This window comes from Eschrichtius robustus, chromosome 8, assembly GCF_028021215.1.
Source record: "Eschrichtius robustus isolate mEscRob2 chromosome 8, mEscRob2.pri, whole genome shotgun sequence".
Taxonomy (NCBI): Eukaryota; Metazoa; Chordata; class Mammalia; order Artiodactyla; family Eschrichtiidae; genus Eschrichtius; species Eschrichtius robustus.
In genome coordinates, this window is record NC_090831.1 from 119,121,132 (window position 1) to 119,140,140 (window position 19,009).

At 34.9% G+C, this 19,009-nt stretch overlaps 2 protein-coding genes across 4 annotated transcripts in view; both read left to right on the top strand.

The window, feature by feature from the left end:
- Window positions 1-18,347, top strand: part of LOC137768225 (olfactory receptor 2A2-like) — a 134,710-nt gene extending 116,363 nt beyond the window's left edge. Inside the window, 2 exon segments of the mRNA XM_068549610.1 lie at window positions 16,790-17,717; window positions 17,720-18,347. Coding sequence (XP_068405711.1) covers window positions 16,838-17,717; window positions 17,720-17,766 — 927 coding nt within the window. The 5' untranslated portion in view covers window positions 16,790-16,837 and the 3' untranslated portion in view covers window positions 17,767-18,347.
- ARHGEF5 (Rho guanine nucleotide exchange factor 5) overlaps window positions 1-19,009 on the top strand; it is a 224,777-nt gene that overhangs the window by 116,422 nt on the left and 89,346 nt on the right. The window lies entirely within an intron of this gene.

Here is a 19,009-nt window from a genome sequence, read left to right on the forward strand (position 1 = left end):
TCATCTTGTAATATAATGTTTATTAATTCTGTTTATTATTTTCTTACTAAATAAACCTTTCTAAGTATACATAAAATTGTGTAGAATTTTAAATATAATAACCGAATCTCTTCTAAGGTATATTCTTATATAATGTACAATGTGATAAATATATTCTTTTAACCTATAATGACAGCATGCCTGAAATATAGAATGAATTTTAGAGATATTGAATCTATTGGGAGCTGGACTTCGAAGTTAACGTCAGATAACTGCGAGCTCCCAGGATAGACAAGCATTTGAGGGCACAGGTCTGGGAGCCGAAGAATCAGGCAGGGTTGTCAGGGTACTGCAGTTTGTAAGATAACAAAAGCTACTGGAGATTTGATTTATCTGTAAATATATGAGTTTGTGTAGAAGGCAGATTCTACATTAAACTAAGTTGCTAAGTCCCTAAGCAGACAACTCAGAACAGGAGGACCAACCAGAACTAGCAATTGAACTGGCAGCCACCATGGAGGATTTTAATGTTTGTGCTGACATTAAGAACATTTGATGTTTATGCTACCATTAATTGTAAAATTAGTACCTGAAACTTGGAAGTTAGAGACGTGCACTGAAATAGGATGAAGGTCTTGGAGTCATTTTTATTAGCTGACTGACCCAAGCTACTTGAGAGCCTCATAAACTATCATTCAATAGAAAAATCCCTGGTTTATTCTCCCTGGTACACAAAACAGAGATTGGTATACTTGAAGAAATTAGTAGATCAATGCCTGATATATGCTATAGTTGCCCATTTGATTTTTAGTTAAGGGCTCATTCATATTTGAAATCAGTGTCTGATTTTCTATTTGTTTTACCCCAGTGGCAATGATTAAAAATTAGACTTCTCTGCAGTTTCAGGCTTTGAAGGATGACTGTCTTCCTTGATGAGTGTGCCTAAAAGTGAACTTTGTACACATTATATAATCTATGTTCCATCCTAAATGAGCCTTCCTCTTATTGAAAATCTGCTGAACACTTTTCATGTGATAAACCAGCCAGCAACTTTAGTTCATTTACATAGATTTGCTACGTCATTCTCAAAACATACTGATACACTTAAATATTTTTCTCATATTATTTATGGTGAATAACAGAGCTAATATTAGATAGTATCCCTTAGATTATATTTTATCCAAGTAGAGAAGTTTTATTAAATTCCTTCAGGTGCAAGATACATAATATAAAGGAGGCTAGTAGGTTAAGTATAAGTAAAGCCAACTTTTGAAATTAAAAAATTAAACTTTCCTTAAGTTAACTATGGATAAATATCTATGCTACTGTAATTTTTAAAACTCATTAGAAAATATTTATTAAAAATTTTTGGCAATTAACCTCTTCAATCTTGAACCAGAAAACCGCACCTATTCCTCTGCCTAATTATGTCCAATCAAATTTTGGATTTCAGAGGTGATGTTCAGACAGGAATTTTGTAACTGATGCTGTGGGTGCCCCTTGGCCCACCCACTTCAAAGCTCTCATCCAATAGCAGATACTGTTTGGGGTATAGACACTCCAGCTCCCTTCCACTCCAGGTGGATTAATACTGAGACACATATTCTACACTGGCTTCAAGATTTTCTCATTAGTATGTAACTTCAATTACTACAATTTTATGGTATTTAATCATTCAACCTTCAGTGGCTATCTTTTCATCCCCCTTTTCTGCTCCTCTACTTACATTTTCCAGGATTACTTCCTAAAAATTACGTGTAGTTGAATAATTGTCCCAGAGTTGGGCTCTGGAAGAATCCAAATTAAGATGCATCTCTTAACTGTAACCAATATTTAGATTTATTTAATTGATAATGGAAAAGGTATTCACAAACAGGCAATTTTGAACATGGATAGAAAAGTGACATGGTGATTTTTGTGTTTAGAAATATTAAAAATGTTTGTAGAAGGCTAGTTATTCTAGCACCAAAATACTTGGTTGTCAGAATATATTGCACTACAATTTTAAAAAAATTCTCATTTATATCATTTCATTCATATTTTAAAGACAAACTAAACAGTGATTGTTGTTCATAACTTTTGTAATTGGAGCACATTCCATGGAATTCATTATTGATTACATAACTTTGGGAATGTTTCTATAACTCTCACTTTTTTATTTCTAGAGAAAAATTTTATATAGAGAAATAGGGCCAATTGTTCTTGTCGAATAGTTTCCCAAAATCATTAATTTTTCTAACAATAAGTAAATTAAATAATTTATTTCTGAAACTACTTATAGGAGCCCCTGCAATAAATATTTGTGTGGTCACATGGATTGTGAGGTCAAGCACACAAGGGATAAGTACTTGTTTCATTCTTCTTTAATAAGCTATGATAGGTTTCTCCCTGGAAGTTAGGAAAAAAGTTATTATAATTATCATAATAATATTCATATACAGTATATATATACACAATCTTTTTAAAATCTGTAAATGTGTATTTTATATATATATAGGCACTTATTTTGGGCATATCTGAAAGTGGAATCCATGAGTCACTGTTATGCATATGTTTCAAAAATAGTATATACTTCCAGAGTTTTCCAAAATTACATTCTCAGTAGTAATGTATCCCTGCTGCATAGCTTTGCCAAGTCCTTGTACTTTCAAGCTTTTGAATTTTTACCATCATTGTGTTTTGCATTTTAATTTCCATCTCTTTGGTGACCTAGAGAGTTTAGTATCTCTTAATCTTTTAGTGTGCTCATGGGTCATTTGGATGATCTTTCACATGAAATATTTGTTCAAGTATTTTTCCCAATTTAAATTGGATTATCTATCTTTTCATTAAAAATGTGCAGGAATTCTTTAAATATTCTGAACATGAGCCCTGTATTGGTTATACGAGTTATAAATATTTCCTTCTATTCTGTGGATTTCATTTTTACTCTTTGAATGATGCCTCTAGGTAAACAGGAGTTAGGTTCTTAATTTTATCACCATTTTCTTTAATACTGGTTTAATTCTGTTTCAGAAAGTTTTGCTCCCTCTGGGATTATCACTATAAGCCACTAATTAATATTCTATAAAACTTGTTTTTATCTTTTATACTTAGATCTGAAACCTACTTGATTTTTTTTTATAGTATATTGGTAGAAGTCATGTTTTAGCTTTTACCCATATAGCCAATTGATCCACCATTATTCATTAAAAACAGCAGTGCCTTCGTGTTGGTTCAAGTGCATGTGTGTGTGTATGTGTGCAAGCATGTGTGTACACATTCCTGAATTTCTGACTTAACCGTGCTATTTCATGGGTCTTGTCCCAATACAACATTGGCTGACTGCATAAAGGCACTGTAAACTTGTAGGTCTCAATATGCCATAGGTTACACCTTGACCTAACGTTTTTATGTGTCATAATTATGCTTACTTTTGCTCCTTTTTAGGGTTGGCTGAAGATGGCGGTATGTAGACTGGAGTAGCAAGGGCTGGCGAGGTTGATCGGGGTTTATGGATCATAGAGCAGGCTCCCCTAGAGGGGTGTGAAGCATCGCCAAGTCCTTTGAGTTTTAAGCTGTTGTTAGTAGTACTCTGGCGAATAGTCTAGTTCTTATGATTATTTGGGTTTAGGGCTAAACATAGTGGGGTATCTAATCCCAGTTTGGGTCTTAGCTATCACGTGATCAGATTATTAAAGTCACTTTCGTAATTTATTTTTGTTTTAATTATGGCTTTTTACAGCTTAATTAAGGTTTAACTTTATCTTGTATGGTTCTTTAACACGCTTTACGCCGTAGTTCTATGAATTCAGGTCAATCGTATGACCGCGGTGGCTGGCACGAAATTTACCAACCCTGATTCATATGGCTTAGTCAAACTTTCGTTTATGGCTTAATTTTTATCACTGCTGTCTCCCATGGGGATGTGGTTGAGCAAGGTGTTGTGAGCTGCTGGTGTGGTGTGCTTGACACCTGCTCCTTTTAATCTTAGTGATTTAGGGGGCATTCTCACTGGGATGCAGATACTTGCATGTGTAATTCTATTAAAAACGAATAGAAGGCTGGGACCGAACCTTTATGTTCACAGGGCTGGTGAGCCCATCTAGACATTTTCAGTGTCTTGCTTTATGAGATGTTTAAGCTACATTAACTTGCTGTGCATAGGTTATGTTTGTATGGTTGTATTACGTGGTTTATGTCAGATTTAGTATTAGATTTTCGATAGGATGGTTGGCGAATCTAGGGGGAAGTCTGTCTATATGGGTGGTGAATATCTAAGTAGTTCCTTGGTATGATAGGAGGGGGGTTGAGGTTCATTCATTATGATATATAATTATTTTAAGCCGGTGGGGAATAGTAAAGTGCTATGTCCTGTGACCATTAACTGATTGCACAACGTAGGTTGCTCTAGCCAAATAACAAATACAAGTCCAGCTACAATTTGCTTGATTGTGTTAAGACCTTTTAAAGTCATAGCTGAGTCCAAGCAATTTCCCCCCCAAAAATAAAAGATACCAAATGTATGAAATCGCAGTTATGTGTGATCATGGGCTGATTAGTCATTAGTCCATTGAGATGTCTTATTTAAGGGGAAAGAGTGGGTGATTTTAGGTGAGATGATGGCCCTGAAGTAAGAACCAGATGTCTGATAAAGTTCATCAGTAGAAATCCCCACAAGTTATGGGCCCGGAGCGAGAAGAGGGACACCTGCCAAGCGGGTTGATGGTTTCATGTGGCCTGGTGATTAAGCTCGTGATCTAATGGACGGGATTATCAAACATGCTGACTTAGACCAATTTAACTTAATGTACTATGTACGATCAATAATGTATATGTACTATGTAATATCAATGACGTAATGTACATGCCTATTAAGCATGGGGCAGGTAATTTAATGTACGATTACACATATAATGTACATGTACACATATACGAGAGAGAGACATTATTGCAGTTATGTGGCAGTAGAAGTATGTACGGCATACATAGCATGTATATAGTAAAATGAATTATTTTTAGTACTGACATAGTATTGCAGTTTTGTGAATGTCATATCTTTTTCAGGGAATAGTTTATATAGAATTTCAGCTTTGGGTGCTGGCGGTGAAGCATAGTACTTCTTCCTTGAGTCTCGGGGAGATATGTTGTTCTTCTTTTCCGGTTTACAAGACCGGGGTATTGTGTTACACTACAAAGACTCTTCATTTTAGGAACTTGTTTTCAATGAGACTAGTCATTGGTATTAACACTAGAATTAAGAGAAAATATAAGATGGATGCAAGTTGTCCAATAGCTATATATGGATATTCCACAGGCTGTCCTCCGACCCATGTTAGCGTTAGTAAATCTGCCACTAGTACTCTTTGTTGTTTAGATGTGTGGAGTATTGGAATAAATGCCAGGATTAGGATTGAGAGTAGCAGGGCCAAGACTCCTCCTAGCTTGTTGGGGATTGATTGTAGAATTGCATATACGAATAGAAAATATTCTGGTTTGATATGTGGTGGCGGGCTGAGTGGGTTTGCTGGGGTGTAGTTGTCGGGATCTCCTAGCAAGTCGGGTGAGAATAGGGCTAATATTAGTAAAGCTAAGATTAATAGTAAGGCACCCAAGATGTCCTTGATTGTATAATAAGGGTGAAATGGGATTTTGTCTGTATTGGATGGAATTCCTGTGGGGTTGTTGGATCCTGCTTCGTGAAGGAATAATAGGTGGACGGCTGCTAGTGCTGTGATGATGAAAGGGAGAAGGAAGTGGAAGGCAAAGAATTGTGTTAGTGTTGCTTTATCTACGGAAAAGCCACCTCAGATTCCTTCCACGAGAGTGGTGCTGATATACGGGATTGCTGAGAGTAGATTTGTGATAACAGTTGCGCCTCAGAATATTTGTCCTCAGGGTAGGACATAGCCTATGAATGCGGTGGCTATGACTATAAGTTGTAGGATAATTCCAATGTTTCATGTTTCCTGAAAGGCGTAGGATCCATAGTATAGACTGCATCCTACGTGGGCGTAAAGGCAGATAAAAAACATGGAAGCTCCGTTTGCGTGTATATATCGGAGATTCAGCCTTTTACTTCATTCTTCATTCTTCTTTAAGATTGCCTTGTCTCTTCTCGATCTTTTGTAATTTCATATGAAATTTTTAATAAGATTCTCAGTTTCTATACATGAACAAACCTCCGTGGATTCTGATTTTGATTTTATGGAACCAGTAGAACAATTTGGAGAGATTTGCAGTGTTTACAAAGTGCTCATTGCATAAACAAGGTACCTATGTCCCCCCATTTTGTACATCATCCTTGAACCCAGATTTTGGATATTTGTAATAATAGGTCATCTATAGAGATTTTATTTTTAACGTACACAAGTGTGTTGTCAATAATTCTATTTTCCATTTTAAATCCTAGCCCTTCTATTTTGTCTTCTTGTCTTATCGCTAGCTAGTTCTTTTTTTTTTATTTATTTAAAGAAAACAGCTTTTCTTTTATTAGAAATAAATCACACACCTATTAGGGACTGGCAGAGAGGAGTAATTTGGTGTTCCCACCTCCCCACTGGGGTTCTCTCATTTTATTTTATTTTAAAAATTTTAATTGAGGTATAGTTAATTTACAATGTTGTGTTAGTTTCTGCTGTACAGCAAAGTGAATCAGTTATATATATATCCACTCTTTTTTAGATTCTATTCCCATATAGGTCATTACAGAGTATTGAGTAGAGTTCCCTGTGCTATATAGTAGGTTCTTATTAGTTATCTATTTTATATATAGTAATGTCAATCCCAATCTCCCAATTTATCCCTTCTGTCCTGCCTTTCCCCTTTGGTAACCATAAGTTTGCTTTCTACATCTGTAACTCTATTTCTGTTTTGTAAATAGATTCATTTGTACCATTTTTTTAGATTCCACATATAAGCAATATCATATGATATACGTCTTTCTCTGTCTGATTTACTTTACTTAGTATGACAATCTCTGAGTCCATCCATGTTGCTGCAGATGCTATTATTTTATTTTTTTTTACGGCTGAGTAGTATTCCATTGTATATATATACTTCATCTTTATCCATTCCTCCAGCAATGGACATTTAGGTTGCTTCCATGTCTTGGCTATTGTAAATAATGCTGCAATGAACATTGAGGTACATGTATCTTTTCGAATTATGGTTTTCTCTGGATATATCCCAGGAGTGGGATTGCTGGATCATATGGTAGCTCTATTTTTAGTTTTTTCAGGAACGTCCATGCTGTTCTGCAGAGTGGCTGTACCAATTTACATTCCCACTAACAGTGTAGGAGGATTCCTTTAATCTCCAAAATATACAAACAGCTCATGCAGCTCAATATCAAAGAAACAAATGACCCAATCAAAAAATTGACAGAAGATCTAAATAAATAGACATTTCTCCAAAGAAGATGTACAGATGGCCAAGAGGTACATGAAAAGATGCTCAACATCACTAACTATCGGAGAAATGCCAATCAAAACTACAATGAGGTATCACCTCACACCATTCAGAATGGCCATAATAAAAAAATCTACAAACAATAAATACTGGAGAGGGTGTCTTTCTCTTACTGACTTACTTCACTTAGCATGATAATCTCTAGTTGTATCCATGTTGCTGCAAATGACATTATTTTGTTCTTTTTTATGGCTGAGTAGTATTCCATTGTATATATGTACCACATCTTCTTTATCCATTCATCTGTCAGTGGACATTTAGGTCGTTTCCATGTCTTGGCTATTGTGAATTGTGCTGCTATGAACATGGGGTGCATGTATCTTTTTGAATTATAGTTTTGTCTGGATATATGCTCAGGACTGGGATTGCTGGATCATATGGTAATTCTATATTTAGTGTTCTGAGGAACCTCCATACTGTTTTCCATAGTGGCTGCACCAAATTACATTCCCACCAACAGTGTAGGAGGATTCCCTTTTCTCCACACCCTCTCCAGAATTTTGTTATTTGTAGACTTTTTAGTGATGGCCATTCTGACCAGTATGAAGTGATACCTCGTTGTAGTTTTGATTTGCATTTCTCTAACAATTAGCAATGTTGAGCATCTTTTCATGTGCCTATTGGCCATCTGTATTTCTTCTTTGGAGAAATGTCTATTTAGGTCTTCTGCCCATTTTTTGATTGGGTTGTCTGTTTTTTTTGTTGTTGAGTTGTATGAGCTGTTTGTATATTTTGGAAATTAAGCCCTTGTTGGTTGCTTTGTTTGCATATATTTTCTCCCATTCTGTAGGTTGCCTTTCATTTTGTTTATGGTTGCCTTTGCTGTGCAAAAGCTTGTAAGTTTGATTAGGTCCCATTTGTTTCTTCATGTTTCTATTTCTGTTGCCTTGAAAGACTGACCTAAGAAAACATTGGTATGATTTCTGATCAGAGAAAGTTTTGCCTATGATCTCTTCTAGGAGTTTTATGGTGTCATGTCTTATGTTTAAGTCTTTAAGCCATTTTGAGTTTATTTTTGTGTATGGTGAAAGGGTGTGTTCTAATTTCATTGATTTACATGTAGCTGTCCAACTTTCCCAACACCACTTGCTGAAGAGACAGTCTTTTTCCCATTGTATATTCTTGCCTCCTTTGTCAAAGATTAATTGACCATAGGTGTGTGGGTTTATTTCTGGTCTCTCTATTCTGTTCCGTTGATCCATATGTCAGGTTTTTGTGCCAATACCATGCTGTTTTGATTACTGTAGCTTTGTAGTATTGTCTGAAGTCTGGGAGTGTTATACCTCCTGATTTGTTCTTTTTCTTCAGGATTGCTTTGGCAATTCTGGGTCTTTTATGGTTCCATATATATTTTAGGATTATTTGTTCTAGTTCTGTGAAAAATGTCATGGATAATTTGATAGGGATCACATTAAATCTGTAGATTGCTTTGGGTAGTATGGCCATTTTAACAATATTAATTCTTCCAATACAAGAGCATGGGATATCTTTCCATTTCTTTGAATCATCTTCAATTTCCTTTATTAATATTTTATAGTTCTCATTGTATAAATCTTTCACCTCCTTGGTCAGGTTTATTCCTAAGTATTTTATTTTGGTGGGTGAGATTTTAAAAGGCATTTTTTCCCCATTCCTTTTCTCATATTTCATTGTTAGTGTAAAGAAATGCAACAAATTTCTGTATGTTAATCTTGTATCCTTCTACCTTCCTGAATTCATTTCTAAGTTCTAGTAGTTTTTGTGTGGAGTCTTTAGGGTTTTCTATATATATTGATAGTATCATATCTTCTGCTTATAATGACAGTTTTACCTCTTCCCTTCCAATTTGGATACCTTTTATTTCTTCTTCGTGTCTACTGCTGTGGCTAGGACTTCCAATATTATGTTGAATAGAAGAGGTGAGAGTGGGCATCCTTGTCTTGTTAGATTTTAGTGGGAAGACTTTCAGCTTTTCACCATTGAGTATTATATTGTCTGTGGGTTTGTAATTGGATTTTCTGTTTTTAATCTGATATGATCATCTCTATCTTTTGATGGGTAAATATAATTCATTTACATTTAATACATTAATGGATACATAGACTTATTTACATCATTGTATTTTGTGTTTTCTGAATATCAACCTTTTTTTTGCTTCTCTTTTTCTGTTTTTTGCCTTCTACTTTTTTGATTGATAATGCTTTAACATTTCATTTGTTTGCACTGTAATTTTGAAAATCATAGATTCTATGTCATTTTTGATTGATGCTATTCTTGAAGTGCTAACATCAAAATGAATAATTCATTATAATAAATTTAAAATCATTCAGTATTTTGAGTCTCTTCAATAATTTAGCACTCTTTACTTTCAAATACCTCTTGCTTCATTTATGTTTTTCAAATTTTGCTTTTATCCTTTTTAAACATCAAAATTATTTTATATGTCATAAGTCATTAAATATAAGGTCATATTTTATTACATTGTTGAATACTATTGGTATGTATTTGATTATTTCTGAATTCACTTCTGCCCTATTAGGGAATAATCTTTATTAGTATACTAAAGAGCTATAGGTTCTAAACTTTTATAATTTATATATGAAAAATCTCGTGTTCTTATTCCTTGAAGAGAATTCTTGAGTTATAAAATTCTTGATTGAGAGCTTCTCTGCCTCTTGGTACATTAAAGATAGTACCTTATTGTCTTCAGATCTTGTGCTGCTGATAAGAAATCTGCTGTCAGTGAAACTGTTGATCCTCTGTAGACACTTTTTTTTTTCCTTTGGTGATTTTTAGTATTTACTTTAGATCTGGGGACAGTAGTGCAACAAAACATTTTAAGAGACTAATGAAATTACAGCTTTTAGTAAATATTACAAAACTTATGAAACAAAAAACTAAGACTTTAATTTGTTATGGCAGCCCTAGGAAACAATTTTTTTTAAAGGGGAAAAAAACAGTCAAACATTTGTTAATTTATATTTATTGAGAATTTATTTTTTAGTCTATCTTAATCTCATATTTTTGATCTAAAGATTTATTTTATCTTCGATTATCAGAAGTTCTTCAATGTCCTTATGGGTGCATTTACCTTTACTGTACTCTTTCAGAATACATTTTTATCAATTTGGAGACTAAGTTTGGTCTTTGTTCAATTTGGAACATTTTTGGTGAAACCTCTTCAAATATTACTTCTTCATCATATCCCTTACTATCTGTCTCTGGAAATTTTATCTTATTTATATTTAGCCTCTCAATCTGTCATTCATGCCTGTAAACTGAATTTTCAAGAATTCATCCCTCTGTTTTACACCTGCCACTAACTTAGTGTTACAGGTCAATTTTACTTCAAATAACAAACAAAAAAACTAAACTTATAGAAAAAGAGATCAGATTTGTAGGAACAGAGGTGGGGAGTAGTCAAGAGCGACTTGGAAGAAGTGGTCCAAAGGTACAAACTTTCAGTTATAAGATAAGTAAGTACTAGGGATGTGATGTACAACATGATGAATACAGTTAACACTGCTGTAGGTTATATATGAAAGTTGTTAAGAGAGTAAATCCCAAAGTTCTCACAAGGAAAAAATATTTTTTCTTTTATTTTTTATGTATATGAGATGATGGATTTTTATTACACTTATCATGGTCATCATTTCACAATGTATGTAAGTCAAATCATTGTGCTGTACACCTTAAACTTATAAAGTGTCGTATGTCAATTATAACTACATACAACTAGAAGAAAAATAAATGAATAAAATAAAATATCCAAAAAAGGAATTTATCCCTTGTCTGTACATGTTGAGATCTACGTAGATTCTTAAGTATAATCTTTCAATGCATTATTTCCCTCTTTTATTTTTAAAATTAATTAATTAATTAATTTATGGCTGTGTTGGGTCTTCATTGTTGCACGCGGGCTTTCTCTAGTTGCGGTGAGCAGGGGCTACTCCTTGTTGCGGTGCACGGCCTTCTCCTCACAGTGGCTTCTCATGTTGCAGAGCACGGGCTCTAGGCATGTGGGCTTCAGTAGTTGCGGCACGCGGGCTCTAGAGCACAGGCTTAGTAATTGTGGCGCCCGGGCTTAGTTGCTCCACGGCATGTGAGATCTTCCCGGACGAGGGCTGGAACCTATGTCCCCTGCATTGGCAGGCGGATTCTTAACCACTGCACCACCAGGGAAGTCCTATTTCCCTCTTTTAATCACCAGTATTTTATCCTCCTTATTGAGTTTGAAAAGATGAGTGACTACTTATTTCCAGGATGTCTCATAGATTCATTTTTCATGTGCAGTGACTGTTTTTCATTCCCGCTTTCTTTACTGCTTATAATTTATTGGAAATTTTAGTAAATACAATACTTTCATTGACCTACTGGAACTTCTAATCATGCTTACATTACATTCATTGTAAGATTTTTCTAGACATTCAGTTTCATTTTGACTGAATATAAGGTTCCATTGTTTACGTTGTACATCTTTGGCACTAAACTGCTTTGTGTTTGAATATTGGTTTTTTAAGCACATTTTGAGTAGGAGAGTTTTATTAATATTATTTGAAATTAATTTGAGTTTCTATCCTTCTCTCTGTTTTGTGGTTTTGAATTTTTGTTTTTCTTCATCCTACTCCATGATCCCCTGATAAAGAACCAGATCTTATGAGGGTATTTCAGGCTCTGGTAATCTAATGAGGCAGCAAGCATATTGACTGTTTTATATGCACATTATTCAGCAGCTCTATAGGTGTTTTCAACCTTTCATATTTTTGTAAAAGGCTCTTTTTATGTGACAGGACATGCCTTCATCCCTCATCCAGGTCATTTACGACTCAGGCAACTTCCTTTCTGTACAGAGTCTGAAGTTTAGACAGAGGCTAGAGATCAGGACCTTTTCAGATCCCTTCTGAGCATTGTCCCAGCCCTGGTCATGTGTGGAGCCTTCTAGTTTCCCAGCAATATCTTGGAGCTATTCAAATCACCTATTTTCCAAATCATCTTATTTCCAATCTTTCCACTCAGGCTTTTGAGTTATTCTATTGTTTACCCCAACTTTTATTCCTTGTCTCATGTGGCAGCAGCTGACACTTTTGCCTTTAAATGCTTTCAACAATTGCCTTCTGGGGAGCTGTCTCAGCCCTGGGCGAGTTTTGAGTTAGTCAAAGTAAAGTCAAGTCCTTTGAGTGGATCCTTCAGGGAGTCACCAGACAGGTCAAATCAAGCATCCATAATTCTGTGAGTATAAAATGTATTCTGCTCCTTCTAGTACTGACTGCACACCAGAAGTGCAGACTGTCTTCTTCATGGCTGCTCCTGAGCTAGGGAGTGGGGGATGATATCAGGGTAAGTTGAAATGCTACAAATCTCTCCCACTGATTTTCAGGTTTGTTTGTTTGTTTTCCATATTAAGCATGCCTCTGGCTGCTATAGCTTTCGATTAGATTCCAGATTTCCAAAGAGGTTTATTTTGACAGGGTTTTCCATTTTATGCATTGCTTTCTTAGAGAGAAATACTTCTGATTTTTCTATTCTATTATTTTTTTTTTTTAACCAATGTCCCTCCATGGAGTTAATGTTTTCTTGATCTTCTTACTCAGATGTAATTTTATCATATTGGTCTGTAAAGACATTTAATTTCTCAGTTAATGACAGTTTTCAATCCCATACTTTTTTTAAAAAAAAAAAGCAGAAGCTTTAATTTTGTGTCTGGGAATATATACCTGCTCATGGGCCAAATTTATCAGTACAATGAGTAATTAACATTGAGTGGAAAAAAAGGCTAATGAAAGTCAGTAGTTACAATTTTCTGTCAAAATGCTTGGAAATTAGAACCTTTTAAATCCCATCAGCTTCTTCCCAACATATATGTTATTGTTATGTATTTAGTTCACCTTGTTCTAGGCACCAGAGGACATACAGTCAATATCTGCTTAGTTTTACAAATGTATGTGCTGCTTTCTTTGATCTTTCTTTTTACAATGTGAACTTTCTTTCTGGGATCACTTCTTTCCTGTGTAAAATGAAATCTTAGAATTTCATTCAGGAAGGATAGTTGAATCCAGACTGTCTCAGCTCAAGAATAGGTTTAGTTATTTTTCACAGAAGAGTATGGTGTAGGGTATGTAGTCTTGCCAGAAACTGAAATCTAAATCTTAATATTTATAAACTACATACTTCAAATTTGGACCCTGGATTTTTAACTTCCCACTTCAAAAATGGGAGGATTTGTTTTCTTATGATTCCTCATAATTCTCCTCCCATAACAGCTGATATTCTTGGTTTTGGTAATACTATTTTTACATTGTCAAGATTGTGCTGTTTACAGTCTTTTAAGCAACTATCACGCCCACAATTTTGACTGTTCTTTCTCTATTTAAATGAATTTAATGCTGCACAATGGTCCTGTTATCACTATGTCTGTATTTTATGATTGGCTGAGAAATAATTTTTTTCAGAATACTCTTAGGGGCATATTTTATGAGTTCTTGCATGCATAAAAATTACATATATAATGTTTATATAATGACTATATATTATTATATTTATATTACTAAATGTATTATAGTACATTTATGACTACCCCCACCCCAGCTCCTGGAGCTTCTGAATGGTGAGCTATGGCAGGGGCCTTCTATTCCTCACATCTTTCTTGTCGTCACTTCCCAATGTGGTTGAGTGGTGGTCATTCATATTAGCCCAACTCTATTGTTTGAGAATAATCTGGAAGTATCTCCAGTACTCTAGTACTGGAAGTACTAGAGGCATTATATGCAGGCATTATCTCTGGTAAGATGCTGACATGGCCAAAAGAACAAAAGGACTTTATATTACCTAATGGATAAATACACTGATATTGGAAAACAGAATTCTGGTAACATTTATAGTAAACTCTTTTCCTTGCTGAAACAGTGTAAGAGATAAATTTTGCAATTTGGTTATTTCTTACTGAAACTTTCCTAGGCTACCATCTAATACGGATAATCATTAGACTTGGGATTTCTGTTTTGCTAGAAATATTTGTCCTACCACAAAATAGGATAGAATGAGTGCCAATTCCACTGACTAGAGTTGGAGAAATAGCTTAAAGCTCCCTAGCTCAGTTACAGGACTGCCTGGGTAGAGAATCGCATATATTGATCACTCAGACCTTTGCTTTCTGGGCTGCTGTTACTTTATTGACTCTATTGGAAAGGATACATTTTATTTAGGCTATCTTAAAATAGATAGGTAGACAGAAAGATAGATAAATAGGTAGGTAGGTAGAAAGGAAGAATGAAAGGAAGCATGGAAGGATAGAAGGAAGGAAGGGAGAGAGGAAGGAAGGAAGAAATAGATTTGACCGAGAACTTCCATGTCCTGGAATTCAGTAAAAAAAAAAAACAATAAAATATACACAAAAATATATTTATAAAATTTAGTCACTGTAGCATTATATTTTACACAACCTAGTTAGAAGGTAATATACTGAATAAAATATCCATATGCAACAAAATAGTGTACAAATGTTTAAAGTGTATTGCAAAGAAATATTTGACATGGAAAATGTACATGATGCTATTCTAAATGAAAGAAATAGGTATAATTTTAATTATATATGTGAAAATATATGTACTGTGAGTAAGGGAAAACTGTATGTACAAATTTTTAACAATCATCACCTTTGGCCTTATGTTTCATGTAAGTATTATCTCTTTAATGTTTTATCAAATTTTATGTTTTTCTAAGATACTTAGAAAACTTGATGTTAAAATCTCATATGAAATAGATGCCACTTTATTCACAAAGTAAATCAGACTATTGAAACTTTAATCTGTAAGTCTAAAATTTCCAAGAGCCTATAATTGTCTGAATACAAAGAAAATCAAAAAATATAAGATAATAAGATTTTGGCACTCTAAATCTACATTGCCAAAAAACTACTATATAATATTGAGATCATTCTCTATGATAGTAATGTTAATTTAGTAAAATAGATTTTGATCTCCAAAAGAAGTCAGTAAATATGTATTAAGATTAAACAAGTAAAGGTAAGAATCCATTATCCACTTAGCAATCTATATACTGTCCCAAATTATATATATCCCTATTAAATGGGAATATCAGAAATTTGTCAACAATCATGATAAAAAATATATTATTAAACACCCAATACAAGCAGATATTGCTTTTAAAATATGATCCTTCAATAAAAGGAGACATATTTTTAGTGAAATAACTGATGAAGTGGGAAATGTTCAAGATGAGTATAGGATACTTTGTTAAGCCAGAAGGAAGAAAGTACTTAAAAATTATCGGCTAATAACTTTATAATGGAAATAACTTGGAGACACCACCTTAACCAATGATCCACACGAACATCACCAATACTAGGACAAATTAATATTTTATCTGGGTATTAATGGAGGGACACATTTTTTTCTGCCAAAAATTTTTAATCTAAACTAAAACATGGACAATCAATGGAAAACTGCTATTGAGAAACATTATACAAAACAAGAGCTCATACTCTTCAAAAATATCAGTGTCAAGGAAATAAAAGCTAACTATTTAAGATTAGAGGAAATGAGTAGGATATGTGATATTGAATTTGAAACTTAGACTACATGGGCAGAAAATGCTATATTATTTTCTTTTCAACAGATACCTTTTTATTTTCCTGAAGTAAATGTGTTTATTTATTATTGGGTACAATGACTAATTTGATTTTTTACCTAATGATATACATACACTGAAGGATTTACTAGTTAGGTAAATTCGGGTAATTAAACTTGATAAGCCTTTTTTCCCCACTGTAAAACAGACACTAAAATTCTCTCGTGCGGTTGGTGAGGCCCAGTTGGGAGAACAGATATAAGGCCCTTCAGTGCAGCATTTAGCACGAAGTCATCATTGTGATCAGCATCTCTTATTTGTACTCCTTTTGTGATCTGATATTTAGAAAACCTACAACAGCATTGGTCAGGGGAGAGAAAATGCTGTATTTAGAATAGTGAATCATGTTAATGCTACATCTGCTGATTTTGGTAATTATACTGAGAATAGTGAATATTCATGTTATTGAAAAAATCAAAAGAGTTTAGGAATAAATTATCAACATGTGAATATGGTTTCAATTTAGTCTTATGTGGTCTGTAGAAAACTGATACTACATTCATACAGAGAAAATAAATGATAAGGCAAACATAAAAAAATTTGGTAAAGTGTATATACTAGTATTGTTTATAATCCCTGATACTCATCTGAAATTTCAATTACTTCACAATAAAAAAGTAAGAAAACAAAAAGGTAAAGAAGCATTGCAGAAAAAACTCAGTGATATAGGGACAAGCACACAAGCTTCCTCCGAATTCACTTCAGATAAATAACTCCAGTTTTCATTGTTATCCAGCTCTGACCTTTCCATCACACTTCAGTCCTTTATAGACTGTCATTAGGAATGGAAGGCAACCAATCATGGATCACAGAATTCATCCTGATGGGATTCCAGCTCAGTGAAGACATGGAATTGTTCCTCTTCGTTATCTTCTTCCTATTATATACTTTCAAGCTGCTGGCAAATGGCATGGTCTTGGGACTCATTTGCCTAGACCCCAGACTGCACTCCCCCATGTACTTCCTTTCTCATCTGGCCATAATTGACATATCCTATGCTTCCAGCAATTTGCCCAATTTGCTGGCAAACCTAGTGAAACACAAAAAAACTATCTCATTTGTCTCATGCACTATGCAGATGATTTTTAATTTGAGTTTTGCTTCCATAGAGTGCCTGATTTTGGTGGTGATGTCCTATGACAGGTATGTGGCAATCAGCCATCTCCTCCAGTACACTGTCGTCATGAACCGGAGAGTGTGCACGTTCCTCGCCATCACTTCCTGGGCATGTGGATTTTCACTGGCCCTAGTACAAGTAAATCTCTTTCTAAGGTTGCCCTTCTGTGGGCCCCAGAAGGTGAACCACTTCTTCTGTGAAACCTGATCTGTCCTCAAAGTGACCTGTGGTGAAATCTGGATCAATGAAATGTTCCTCTTTGCTGATGGTGTGTTTATCTTAGTTGGACCCCTTTCCTTGATGCTGGTTTCCTATGTGAGCATCCTCTGGGCCATCCTGAAGATCCAGTCAAAAGAGGGCCGCAAGAAAGCCTTTTCCACCTGCTCCTCCCACCTCTGTGTGGTTGGGTTCTACTTTGGCATAGCCATGATGGTTTACTTGGCCCCTGACAATAGTCAACGAGAGGAGCAGCAGAAAATCCTTTTCCTGTCTTACACTCTCTTCAGCCCATTGCTGAACCCCCTTGTCTACAGTCTACGGAATGCTCAAGTAAGGCTGCCTTCCACAGAGTATTGCAGAAAAAAAGGACAATGTGAAGGAGGATACAATTTTGGTTCAGTGGATTTTTCCCCTTAGGAGATGTGATTGCTGGTGTAAAAAACTCTAGAAAATTCCCCAAGAAGATGCCTGATTTAATGATGAGCATGACTCAAGAGTAATATCAGCAAGATGGCAGAAAAGGAATCCCTAAACCATTGTTCCTCAGTGAAGACAACAATATATAGGCCAAATTTCCTTTGTGAAAACACCAGAAGTCAGATAATAGCTTGCATCGCCCCAGACAAGCACAAAGCCAAGAAGAGATACAATAAGTGTTTAGGCAGATTTATGACATTTTACCTCCTGTAACTACTTCCCCTCCCTGGCACAGTGTGTCAGGATCAGGAGAAAATTCCCAACTCCCAGCTCTCCCTCAAGGGGGAAAGTGAAGAAATGGCCATGTATACTACTTTGTAGCTTTTCAAGGAGTGGCTGAGGGTTTGTTAGTTGTCTTGCCTGACTCAGAGCACTGATGGCAATGCCAGTTTGGACTCCTTGTTGGGGCCACTGAGAAAAATGTCAAGCACACCTACTTTTTACAGCTATAAAGAGATCGTAGCATTTCAGACAAACAGCAGGGGGTAAGTCTTTAAAGGCTTCAGAAAAAAATTGCGCAAACATCTTTAACTGAGAAAATACATGAACCAGCTCAGAGAAGCTGCATCCCTAGAGAAGGTTGGAGAGGTTCCCAGAATCTCTAGGAGGAATAATTGCTGAAGATCTTCCCCTTCTCGAAGTCAGTCGGTAAAGACTAGGAGAAATAACTGTTTTTCCAAAAGCCCAAACTCAGCTAAAGTTCACAAGGTATACAATGAAACAGGGAAAACATGGACCAATTAAAGAACAAAATAAATCTCAAGAAACCACCCCTAAGGAAATGTAGATTTATGAATTACCTGGCAAAGAATCCAGTATAATCATTTTAACATTGTTCAATAATCTAAAAAACATGAATAGGCAACTAAACAAAATGAGGAAAATGATACATGAACAAAATGAAAATATCACAAAGAGATAAAAACTATAAAAATAAAAAGAATGAAATAGAAATTCTAGAACTGAATTGAAAAATTAATTAGAGGTTCTCAAGAGCAGAAATTAGGAACTAGCTAGAGACAGATGAAAATGAATCATAAGATACCAAAAACTGAGTGCTGCAAAAGCAGTACTAAGAAGTTAGTTTATAGCAGCATACTCATGCATTTAAAAAGAGAAAAGATTGTAAATCAACACCATCAC